We start from the raw sequence: 13311 nt of genomic DNA, 5'->3' as shown, positions 1-13311 counted from the left end.
TCAAACAGCAGTTACTGTTAATCAAAGCCTCTGATTCTATTTGCATGGTTCCTGCATGTGAGTGTGGAGGTAAGTCTTTTGTGTTGGCGGCACAATACCAGGCAGGTGGCGGCGGCAGCAAGTGTCACCTGGCGTACCTGCACCAGATGCAGAGTTGGCGATCTCGCCTTCAGGTTCTCTAATATTTACTTCACCTCAGCAGTGGGCATTCTGCGCCCTCCTGTTGACGCTATCTGTTTCCTTACTTTGTGCTTTTATCTCTCTCAGCACCCTCCTACAATTCCCTTCTGCAGTCGCTAACCTCCCCCCTGGGCAGAGTGGAGCGGTGGTAAATAAAAGGGGAGATACTGTACGGTGGGCTGCCAGATGCTCCACAATGATTCTCGTTTGGGATCTGGTGAAATTTAACCCCGCTAATCCGCAACATCTCGAATGAGAGTTGATAAGAAATGCCGAAGGGACAAAGGGCGGGGTGGTCGGTGTGGGCGTGCGCACGCACACTTGGAGAAAACACAAAGCGTGAGCGCTGCCTTTCGAGTGCACAGGGGAGATGGCCTTGCCAACAATAAGGAGCAGAATCTGTCGCTGGGCAGCTGCCTGCCAGCGCCGGGTGTGTGCGCGCGTGTTGAAACAGTCGTCCACCTGTTGCAACAAGCGGGCGAGAAGTCATTTGCTGTGTTATCCTTGTGTTTGCTGAGTGAGGATGTGCGGCTGTGTGTGCTTTGCTATAAAAGCTCCGCTACCAGCCTCAGCGCGATGTCCCCTGGCCCAGCTGTGCTTCTTTGGCTGCCACCCACACTGGAACACCGCAGCTGCCGCTATTGACTCAACAGCCTCCTTCCCCTTTCCTAAAGTTCCTCTTCCACTTCTCGTCTCACTCAGCTCCGTCGTTTAACTGTTGTTTGTGATCGAATTTCTGAAGCAGGTTGAGTACGGCTGGTTCAAGTTTCCTTTGGGAGGTAGGGATCTGTAAAGAGTGGACTTTATTTCTGGGGATTTTTTGTGGAATGAGGGAATCTAAAATCTAAGCTCTTTATACATTAAGCTGCATCCTCACACAGGAAGCATTCACAGTAACCTCAGATCACAGAAAGTAGGAGCAGAACATAATCTATTAGTGATGAGAAGTAAGCAGATTTTGAGAAAAACTTTATCTCAGCCTCAAGGTGAGCAGTTGAAACCGCTACCAATGAGAGCGCAGTATACTGGTGATTAATGCAGCTTATTTGCACACTCTTAAAGAGATAAACATTCTCTAAAGAAGTATTAGGTCCCCACATTTCCGGCTACCACAGACTGACTACAATCATATCGATCAATCGGTTACAAATGATCATGAGAAACATGGTGGATCAGCCCAACACTACACGGGAGAACCTTGTTAATGATCTGCAGGCAGTTGGGACCACAGCACCAAAAACACCAAATACTGAGTCGTGTTTTGCTTGGGGTTTTTTTCCCACTCAGTGACACGCAAATTAATTTATAACTTTTACGTAATGTGTTTTTTTCCCCAGATTTCTGGTTGATATTCTGGCTGTAACTATCATAAGAATTAAAGCCTGCAGCAGGATGAACACGTCATGTAGATTCACAAAGCTGAAACTGATCATCAAACTACACCGAATCATTCAGGCCGTTCACCAACACTGGACACACCTCAGAGTCCAAGTGCAAAGTACAGTAGTGCGTTTCAAAGAGAAGAGAGGAGAAGCGTGGCAAGCAAATCTGTAAATGCAGTTGGATCTTCCTAAAAGTTCTTTGACACATCGCTCAACAGCAAACAGCAGCCTCACACTCCACAGAAATTAAAGTGTGCGAGAGAAGCTGCCGCATTAACCGAAAAGTGCAGCGGAAGTCGCTTTGCTTTAATTAGCTGTGAAGTGTGAAGATGAGCTAAGAGTGCAGGCTAGCAGTTCCTGGACTTTGCATAAACAAGAGATCAACTTCTCGTAAGTGGAAAAAAACAACAAGTGGCACCAATTGTTTATACGGAAGACTTTAGCATCCTTCACCTACTTTTTTTTTTTTTTTTTTAAATGGGCAAACTATTTTGGGTCAGCATTACTGCTCTCACAGTTCATAGACCAGGAGTGGGGAAGTCCAAGCCTCAAGGGCTGGTTACCTGCAGGTTTTCGATATCACCCTGGGTCAGCACACCTGAATCAAATGATCAGTTCATTACCAGGCCTCTGGAGAACTTCAGGACATGTTGAGGAGGTCATTTAGCCATTTAAACCAGCTGTGTTGGATCAAGGACACATCTAAAACCTGCAGGACACCAGCCCTCGAGGCCTGGAGCTGGACACCCCTGACATAGACAGTGAACTGCCCAGATAGTTTTGAGGCTCAGACAATGGGACTGTGAATACAAATGGATGGAATTCATAAACCATTAAACCCCATAAAGGAGGCAAAATTACAAAAAAAACCCCAAAAACCTGGCAATGTCCAAATACTTACAGACACAACTATAAGTCACTCTATGTTTTTCACAATGGCAGATGTGTTTTGTAATGAATGACTGTCTCTCCTGATTGCCCGTCTGCTGAGCGGAGGTCACAGAGAGGTCTCTTTGGCAACAACAACACAGTCTTGTTTTTATCCATGGTATGAGATTGCATTTATTTATTTGTGTGTGTGTGTGTGTGCGCGTGTGTGTGAGAGAGAGAGAGAAAGAGTTCATGAAGGTTTCACACTTGCTAGTGGACAAGGGTGTAAACTCACCCCACACCTGTTGCCTCAGCTGGATCAAATTACTCTCCCTTCTTTAACCAACCCAGCCGTCCATGTGCCATTCCTCTCAGTCGCCCTCCATCCATCCTTCACTCACTCATTTACTCCTGGGACTGAAAGACACCTATCCCCCTGTTACTTAACGCTCACGAGGCCTTGGTCAAACTACACCTGCGTAACCTGGTTACAAGGTGCTGTTTGCACTTGTATGCCTGCCTTGTGGGAGTTTTACTAAACAGAGGGAGCTGCCTCATCTGCATTAGATTCAGCACCTGATAAAAGGAATATAACCTCAGATTACTATGTAGTTTAAGGGTAATTAAATCAACTAATTAACTCCACCCCCCTCGCCACGCACACACTATAGGTGTACACCCACACACAGCCCCAAATAAAGGCAAGTCAAATTAAGCTTGATTTCGTCTAAGCTGGCTGACCTGGTGCTTAAATCCTCACAGCAAGCAACCAGAGCTGAGTCCATCAACAACCACGTATCCTGCTGAGAAGTATTTAAAGCACTGAACGCCCACCAACTCTCGCTCTGACATTTGCTACTAAACGTGAACCGTAAAACTGGGTTAAACTTGTGCCTTCGAGGCATGTGATTCAGCCTACATATAAAGTCAGCATTCAGATTATGTTCTAGCTTCTTTAATCTACTTCATTGTTAGCCTGACTGAGGCTCTGTCGTTTTCAATTTGTCTTTCCCTTTGACCCACTAGTTTCTGCATGCCTGGGTTGGTCTGCGCAGACCCCAGCGACCCTGTTGCCCGTGTTTGTGTGGTCGGGGCACATTCCCAGCAGCTCTGTAACGCTTCAAGAGATTAGCCTGCTCAGCTGAGGCCTGCCGGCATCTGTGCGGGCATGTGTGGGACTCGGGCGAAACAGAAAAGGAGGTCAGCAGTCAGAGCAATACAGAGAGGTCAACGGAGATGATGCAGAACAGAAAGGTGGATGAGAGCAAAACTTTGGTTAGGGGCATCCCCCAACCAGGGGTAGCATTACAGGGCTGTCCTTGGGCAAATCTTTAATTAATCTAATATGTGTGTTTTTACTATCTGAGCAGATGTGACTAACTCAGACCTTCCCCAACTCTCTTGGTTGGCTCCAACAGCCTGTAGATTGATTTATTTTCAAAGGAACTGGGTCAGATTTTACAATAAACGCCCCGCTGCCCTACAGCCAACAGTATTCTGCTAGTTACTGACACTGAGAATTGACTGGATCCCAATGATACAAAAACTCCAGCTGTAAACAAAAGCTGATGCGCGTTACCTTTGTAATGCTCAAAGTGTGTAAAATCAAGTTAAAACTAAGAGTTATTTTACAATTTAAACAGTCTAAAAACTTCAGCATGTCTTTGAACTGTCACTTGGGAAAGCATCGTGCCAAAAATAGAAGTAGGACATATACAAAACATTATTACAGCGTTTCCACGTGTCAGGAACAGGAGTCAAAGTATCATCAAGAAATTCAAAGTGAGCCACACAGGACAGAACAAGCCTAGGAGAGGCAGGAAGTGAAAGATTTCAAAGAATCTGGAAAGGAAACTAGTGAGAGATATGCCTAAAGACTCCAGAACCAATGCCAAACACAAGTGAATGACTTAATCTAGCTGGGAATTGTAGTCTCAAAAAAGACAGTCACTAGAAGCCAGCACAGGAATGGACTGTGAGGCTACAGAAGAAGAAAAACTTCCCTTCTCAGAAGCGACACCTTCAAGCCAGACTGAAATAGCTAAGGCAGCCTGGAGAAAGATTATGCAATACTGGAATATTGCACATCCTTTGGTCAGATGAGACGAAACTAGAACTAGACGCTGCTTATGTTTACAGAAAGAAGGCAATCAACCCAAAGAACACCACCCCCCTTAGTGAAACACGGTGCTGGAAGTATTATGCAGTGAGGACGCTTCAGTGCGTGTGGAACTGTAAATCTCGCCAAATAATTCTGTCCTGATCTGTAACAATGAAACACTTTACCATCTCTGCACAGACACCGACAAAAACAACGTCAATGGAGTCAACAGCAAGAACAACATGTTTCCAGAACCACACAAACAGAGAAGGTCATCCGGCAACACAGTCCCTCATGACTCAGCTTTTGCAGCAAAGCCACCCTACAAGGCTGGTGCATTGGGTAATTAAATATGAGCTTGTACATTCTTATCTAGTAACACGAAGGCCTTCTTCAAGCCATTTATCTGGTGCCTGTCAAAAAGGCTGTCCTTCAAATTCTTCCTTGTGATAACTTAACTGTGCAGTGTTTTGGTATTCGCAGCAAAAATCCTTCAAATGACTGATGTGTTTCTTCAAATGGACTTCCTGGTAAATTTGTGTGTATTACCAGAAGAAACACGACGCCAGGGATGGTTTATCTTCACAACAAAGATACTTTCTTAGTATATCCGTTTGTCTAGTCACCCTTAAAATTGAGACCAATATCTTTATACTTTAAAAACTTTAGAAAGTTCTTGTTATCTGCTGTAACTTGTACACTCAACTCTTTGAAACAAAAAGAATAAATAAATAAAGCAAGCAAAAATGCAGTCCTCAGTAAATGCTACAGTAGACTACTGCTGCACATATTTCCAAGGGACTACTTTTTATAGCTACTCTTGGTCTGACTCAAAGAGATGTTTGCCTGATTGACGCTGTTCTTGCTCTGGTTTATATTTCTCTAATCCAGTGAATAAAAACGATCATGGTCCATAAATTTAAAAAAAAAAAAAATACCAACAAAGTTCTGATCATAACATCCACAAATTTAACAAAGCAAAAGTATTTCCTCTGAGACTTCATTGGATGGGAGGTTGAGGTCTTTGAGGAGAGCTAATCTCCTCTGCTGCCACCTGCATTTTCAGGCCTGATGCAGCAGACAGAGCACAGTCTAAGCAGGGTCTGTGTGTGTGTGTGTGTGTGTGTGTGTGTGTGTGTGTGTGTGTGTGTGTGTGTGTGTGTGTGTGTGTGTGTGTAAGAGGGGGGCAGTGTTATATGGATTGTCTAAAGGCAGGACACACTTAAAAGCACACACGTGAACACAAGTAGACAATCTTAGACAGATTACTGCATGTTTCTATGATTATAGCTGCAACACAGACAGACGCGTGCACACATGTGATGTAGTCCATATGGCGTGTGCAGCGGGTAGGCAGGCGGTCAGAAAGAGGGGTATTGAGGTTTAGGGCCTGGCGTGGCCTTAAGCCACTTGGGCCTAACAGGATTAGGAGGCAGGGTTACTGCAGGGCATGCTGCCGGTGGGACCAGGTTTCCTTTTCAAGGGAAGAGAGACGCACTACACACTCTGCTCTTACGCACTCTCTACACTTTAAACTGACTCACGGTGGCAAATCACCACTTTCCAATCTCAGGTTGATTTTGGCTGCGGTGGGCAGTCTTGTCCGTTCTGCAGTGGCAGCTGCTCTGGCAGGTAACCAAACACTGAAGTTCATTTCTATGCATTTGGAAGCACAGGGGGTTGAAGCTTTCACAGGTCTTATCTGCAGGTGTGCGCTGGGGATGGATCTTGAAACATTATCCAATCACTACGTCACAGTAGTGCGCACATGCTGCATAAAATCAAATCTAACTTTGTCCCAGTGATTAAATGAATGCTGTGGTTTTCCCTGCTGAGCTACACGGGATGTTTTCAAACCGTAAAATCATTTTGCAAAAATAAAACTTGGATTTAGATGTTCACCAAATAAGGAAACTGAAGCCACAGTTTATGGTTTCCATCGAGGCTTTTGTTTTTTAAAACAGAAATCAATGAGTTGATTGTGCTTACATGTGATTTATTTGTGAAAGACGTCAGAGTGGTGTCAGCCTTTCTACAGCTGTTTGAAAGGAACCACAAAACAGCTCCTTGGGGAGGGAAGACTGTGATGAACTGTGATGAACATTAACATTAATTTTGCCTTTTTGCATTAAAATTGTTATGAATATACCAGCATATCAGTCGAATATCCCGATCAGGCAACAATGGCAACTGAGGTGGAATTAATTAACGTTCACTCAGGTTTCTCTGCTGTGTCGCATAAATTTTCAGCTTACTAAACGTTCAAAAACTGTATGATGAGGAGCCGAAAGACTTTAAAACAGGTCGCAAACATGTCTCTGTTTGCCTGGAAGGGGCAATAACAATAACTGAAACAAAAGCTTTAAAAAGGTGGCGCACGCACACGCCATCTCTGTACCCAGGAACACAGTACAGTGGGCTGAGAGGCTTATTGTGTCTCTAATAGAGTGCACGAATCTCATCTTGTTACAGAGTGCTGATTGCTAAGGATCTGTCTGCAGCACCAATACACCCCCCACACCCGACTCACACACTCACTGCATGGGTGAATGGTACTCACGTCTGAGGAAGCGGTTGCGGACCCATTTATTCTGTTTGCGGGCGTAACGCCTTGTAGCTATCTTCAAAGCTTCTATACCTGAGTGAGTGAAAAACAAGCTGGTCGTTAGATGAAGCACAAAATGAAGGGAGGACAAAAAAAACAAACAAAAAACAAAACCTGATTGTTGTGGTTGATCAGCAGTCCACCAGCCAGTGCATCCAACTCCATCTGAGTGACTTTGATCAGGTGTTTCTCTAACCTTTGTCTCGTAGAGAGTCTTTCTCCTGCTGGGTGCTGCTTTCCGGAGCCGTCAGGTAGTCGTGAAACTCCTTAAAACCGATCGACTGGAAAATCCCATGTTGATAGTCTTGACTGAGAGGAGAGGAGAGGAGAGGAGGAAACATTATCCATCAACATAAAAGCTTTCGGCCTTCAACTTGACATTTATACACTCGCTGGTGACTCATTTCATCCTTTCCTCCTCCATCTCTCTGTTGCTTCCTAAACTCTTAGCGAACAGATGTGAAGCCCTTCAAGAGAGAAAGTGACAGAATGACACGAGCAGACGGAGGGACCCATGGCTACTAAAAATCCAGTATGGTGACCAGGGCTGACACAAGGCTGGGGCAGAATCCTCTGGTGAACTTGCCAGACGGAGCATTTTAGTAAATGTCAGAGCACACCACCCCAATTTGAGCACTGCAGCCAGTTCAAGGCTAAATCAGGCTTTTCCAGGTGCTAGCAGTAGCAGAATAACTGCTGTGACAATATCTGTAAAATACATTCTCATCTGATTATTTTCCAGTTTTCCTTTATTTAGACAAGGCAGCCTGAAACTGACCGGAAATACTTTAGCTTTTGTAAAGCAGTACAAAATAGGCCGCCGATTGTAGCGTTTGTAACGCTACAATCTTACTTCTTGTGACTGCAGTCAGCACTAAAAATCGTTCCTCTGTGAGACCGATTCCTGTTAAAAGGGCGTTCTTCATTCCCACCATCGCCAAGTGTGAGGGGATGAATTTGTGCCTGTCTGAACAAAACAGTGACGTGTCAAACTTTTATGACCTTGTTTTTGTGATAATCAGAAATAGGGCTGCTCGATTATGGCAAAAATGATAATCACGATTATTTTCACTGAAATTGAGATCACGATTATTTGACGATATTTATTTAACCCTTTAAGACCTACCATAGAACCAAGTCCACCAGAGCTTATATTATTTTTTTTACATGCTGTAGTGCCATTTGTGGGAGCATTTCAAGTTGCTATACATCAATACAACTGTTATAGCCCATATTTTAATAATATGTATGCATTAAGTCCATAGTAATTACATAAATTGCAAAAAAGTGCAATAAACTACAAAAAAAATTGAAAATCGCTTTTGTTTTGTTTACATATATTTCTACTTGGAGAAATTTAAGAGGCTTATCCCTCAAAACTTTAAATACAATAAAGTTGCAAAAATAGTTTACAACAACAGGAAATTTATTTTGAGTGTCTTCATAGTTTTATTTTGGAGATACAGCAATTTTTATATACTGCAGGAAAAACAAAAAACAATCCTATGATGCAGATTTGCAAAGAAAACAGCAGGTGCATCATTTCACTGTGGGAAGTGTTACGAACAGCTGATAGGAACGGCAAAGCGTGTTTCTGGAATATTATGTTTTTGTTCCTGCAAGCGCTTTTTATGCAATTTTTGCAAAGCTATATGTGGAACGAAACCGTGACCGAGGACAAGCTGATGGCATCAGATGTAAGTACAACTCCTCCGGTTTCATATGCAAAACAAATTATTGCGCTAGCTTACACGGTTCAGGTTCTACATGGATTTAACAATAGTTACTCAAAACGGAGCATGCAGCTCTGACCGGCTTTAAAGGGTTAACAATGACTTTAAAAAAATAATATAAAATAGTGTGCAACACCACTGAAGTTTTTTTTTTTTAAACTCTCTTTTCAACCAACGGCAGTCACTCTCCAAATAACTTCTGCTTAGCTTTCCGAGCTTCCCTCGGGTCCTCTTAATCAGCGGTCTCCAACCTTTTTTGCGCCACGGACCGGTTTATGCCCGACAATATTTTCACGGACCGGCCTTTAAGGTGTCGCGGATAAATGAGGGAGGGGCTAATAATCGGCTCAGTCATTTTTAATGATCGTTGAAAGCCCAGATCGTAATCGTGATTAAAATTCGATTAATTGAGCAGCCCTAATCAGAAATCCTATAGAAAATAGAAAACATTCCCTGAGACATCCCTCCAGCTTCAATACATAATCAAGAAGTGCAAACAAGTGGAGTGGAGCTTTATGCTTCACTGCAGGACAAATTCTTGATACGAAGTGATGACAGAGTTGCCAAGTATGAAACAAATGTCTGATTATTGCTTAGAAATGCTCCATATGTGCAGTCTGGGCTTAGATTCTAGCAAATCCACATAGCGAAAGAGCATCCTACTTTGGCGACTACCTGTTATGGGAATTTTCACCTTCACTAGCTGATGTCTGAAGATGTAAGAAGTGCTTAACTGAGTATCCACCCATATTTGTACCAGATATCAGAACTAATAACTGAATAATAACATTTTGCACTTTGTGTCCTTTTACTTGTTATTTGCAGGTAAGGTTTCTACATTGAAATGCAAATAAGATATCTTTATAATAAAACACACACACACACACACACACACACACACACACACACACACACACAAAATTGCTTTTATCTAATTCTCTTCCTCAAATACACTGCACAGCAAATATTAGAATAAAAAGGATTATTTCAGGTCCCTAATTTCTAGGCTTGTAAGAGAAACAACAAGAGGAAATAACAAAAATAAATCTGGCTAGACAGGCAGAGACAGAAATTTGAGAATAGCGTCTGAGCACAGGAAATGTAGAGTCAATGGAGGGAGGAAAAGAAAGACAGAGGAAGAGAGGGAGGCAGGGAAGGGGGTGGAGATCTGACCTTGATGTCTGGCCACAGCAGCCAGCTGGGGATGGAGACATGAGGGCAAAGCAGAGAAAGACAGACAGAAAGAGAGAGAGAGGGGGGGGGGGGGGGGGGGGTAAAGTGCATGGATGATCAGATTGCTCAGAGGGCAATAGAGGCAGAGATGGAGGGACAGGGAGGAGGACGAGGGAGGTGAGATAGGGTGATGAAATAAACGAAAGGGAGGGGAACCGGAAGGTTCCTGGGCAACGTTCCACCAGTGCATCAACTCCCTGCAGCCACACCCCATCATACACTATCAATATCGACTGCCAACAGAGACACACAGCAGTGTTCACATCTCTCTTTCTTTTTGGTCTTCACATTTCATGTCACACACAGGACATGGAAAGACAAAGTTAACAAAAATGTAATGTAGTGATGTAGATACTAGAGCTGGGCGATATATCAAGTTTTTAAAACATATCGATATTTTTTTTATACGAGATATAAGATGTGACAATATCCTTTATATCGATATAGTCTATGTTACGTTATAATTATAGTTGTGGAGCCGCAAGTTTGCCTCTCTTTCGTCCACTTTTGTCTCTACGCAACGTTACTCCGCCTCGCCTTCACTGAAGACAACTCCCCCTCCTACCCCATCGCTTCACGTGCAGGCAGCGACAAGACGGACACGGCAAATCTCCGTTAACGAGTTACTGCGCATCGCCCCATGCGTGGGGCTGGACGGCGTCAACGTGCTAACGAGCTAAACATGCTAACGAGCTAACCGCGCTAACCCTAAAATCCTTTCATTCTCTCAAAAGTTGACAGTGCGCCTTATGTATGAATTCTGGTTGTGCTTGATGGCCGCGAACCGATTTTATGTGGAACACGGCGCTCAGCAATCTGTCAAAATGTTTGAGTACGACTTTGGTAAGCTACGGAGCTGCACCGCTTGATAGATTGTCGGCGCATTACGGCTACCGAGGAGCCTCGCGGAGTGATACGTACTGTCCATCAACGTAATATTACCGTACTGTGTATAAGGACCATAAATGGCACCTGTAAGAGACGTGGTTGCGAAGCGGATTTCAAACTCCAGGCTGTCAGTCACACAGTACAAGTTGGGAACAGAGCAGCTGTGAAATCTGTCTGTCTTTGTTAATACGCTCAGCGTCTTTTAGTTTACATTTTGACTGCACAATTGTGAGCTCTTTGTTTAGCACAAAAACAACCTTGTTTTCTTTTATTTATGGAGCATTATTATTTAATGAATGCTCATAATTTAATTTTGAGTAATTTTTCATGTACATCTGTGCTGTATGTTAATAAAAGTGCCTGTGTGACATCTGGGACACAGCTTTGACTAAGAACTCTCTTTTTGTTCTTACTTTATGGCTTAAAAAAAAATATATCGAGATATATATCTTATATCTCCATCCAGCTAAAAAATATCGAGATATGAATTTTGGGTCATATCGCCCAGCCCTAGTAGATACAAAATAAAGACAACGAATGTTAAATCTCAGAATAGCATGAATCGTTTTTTACCTGCCTACTTGGAAACAATATATAAAAAATCCGAATACCATATGGAAACTGAATACAATAAATAAAATGCAGGTTATCTTGTGTATTGCAGCATATGGTGAGTAGGTAGCTGCTAGAGCTAAATCTAAAAATGTCCTGGTAGAGATAGTGGGGAATAGTTGCTGCCAAAGAAAGTGTTGCTGAACATAAAAATAAACCCTGAAGAATCTGTCTTGTCAATTAAGCAAGGTTAGTGCTTTTACCTGAGAACACTGCAAGGCAATCCCCCCCAAAAAAGAAACAAACAAAAAAAACAGAAGCACAACTCCAAAGAAAAAAATAAAGCCAAATGTCAAAAACTGCTGTCCTTAGAATCTGATGTTTTTATAACTTGGCCAACTAGTATGCTAATTTTCTATCAGCTCTGACTTATAGCCCGGAGCTAGCCTGGAGCAAGCCATGAGCTACCTAGCTAATACTAGTGTTAGCTAATGATGCACAAGCTGTACTAAACAAAATGGTGAAAACTATGAAAGGCTTAAAAAAATGACAACTCTTAATTTTCAGTTTCATAATTTAATTTCCTTTTTCCCCTCCCAAAATTAACATCTCAATTGATTTAACAGTGCTAGCTGCAAGCTAACTTTTAATTTACAGTATACTGTAAACTAGCAACCCCTTGTAGTGTTGACTCCCATGCGCTACCATTTTACCATCTTTTCCAAATATGGTAACATATTTTGTTTTCTACCTCTTAACAAGCCTCAGCTAAAGTTAGCATCAAATGAGCTTACACTGAAACCTAGCTAACCTGCGCTAATATTAACAGATCGCTCGAGAATTCTACACTCTACTCCACATTAATTTTTGTTTATCAGATGGAAATTATCTTCAGGGTTAATTCGGCATTGTTTCTGACAGAGAATGTTGTTTTAACCTAATTTCAAGAAAACATATTTTTGTATAGGGACGGTTGAGTTTAACTTATTGAAGATGGTTATTGAATTATGATGTCAATGAGAGCACATATCATTAATATAGTCATCTCAGGATTATGGACATCTGTAGCACTAGCTGTGGGAACAGAAGCCCCACCAATCTATAACTTTCTGTTTGTGAGAGGTAGCCAATCACAAAAGGGGAAAAGGGGGCAAGTGAGAAAGGAACCAATCCAAAGCTTGTATAAAAAAAGGATTATTTTGAGCTGTTAATCATAAAAATTCTTCTAGTACAATCCAAGAATACAATTATAGAGTTATCTTCAGCATGGAATTAAAATTCTTGGAGGCACTAAAGTAATTAGCAGAAAATACTAGACTCCCCTGGTAGCGTCAGACATAAATAGGCTTATCCCTTATTATTAATAATTACTGGACATTCTAGAATAATATTAGTCCCACAAGAACAGAAGTCTAAACACTGTGGGCTTTATCTAGAACAGCATATTTCTTTGACAGGAGAAAAAAAACAAACAAATAACCTAAAAAACCATCAGGATGAACAGGATCTGGTTGGTTGCGTTCATTCAGGTGAGCGGACACCTCACCTTATTTCCTTACCTGTTGTCCTGGATTTTCTGTCGATTGTATCGGATGTGGAAGTCTCTAAGCTCCTGTATCACTCCTGCAGACAACATATCTTCTACACGAGCATCCAGCCGCTTGTCTAGAGCTGAAGGACAGAAAGAAGTAGATATGACAAATGTAGCATGGAAATAAAGACACTTTCCACATTTCAAAGCTTGTTTTATTCCCCCACACAAAGAGC

General features: G+C 42.4%; 1 protein-coding gene across 3 annotated transcripts in view; it reads right to left on the bottom strand.

Annotated features, from left to right (window-relative positions):
* The window catches only part of trit1 (tRNA isopentenyltransferase 1), a 48797-nt gene that overhangs the window by 4583 nt on the left and 30903 nt on the right, over positions 1-13311 (bottom strand). For all 3 annotated transcript variants that reach the window (XM_085446074.1, XM_085446073.1, XM_085446075.1), the window contains 3 exons: positions 13104-13215; positions 7335-7447; positions 7094-7171 (listed from right to left, as the gene is read on the bottom strand). In XM_085446074.1, the coding sequence (XP_085302200.1) occupies positions 7094-7171; positions 7335-7447; positions 13104-13215 (303 nt within the window). The remainder of the gene's footprint in view (positions 1-7093; positions 7172-7334; positions 7448-13103; positions 13216-13311) is intronic.

The sequence above is a fragment of the Copadichromis virginalis genome, linkage group LG22, assembly GCF_057382275.1.
Source record: "Copadichromis virginalis isolate Kocher_CV1m ecotype Utaka linkage group LG22, C_Virginalis_male_GT1.1, whole genome shotgun sequence".
NCBI lineage: Eukaryota > Metazoa > Chordata > Actinopteri > Cichliformes > Cichlidae > Copadichromis > Copadichromis virginalis.
This window is presented reverse-complemented; position numbering and strand designations above follow the sequence as displayed.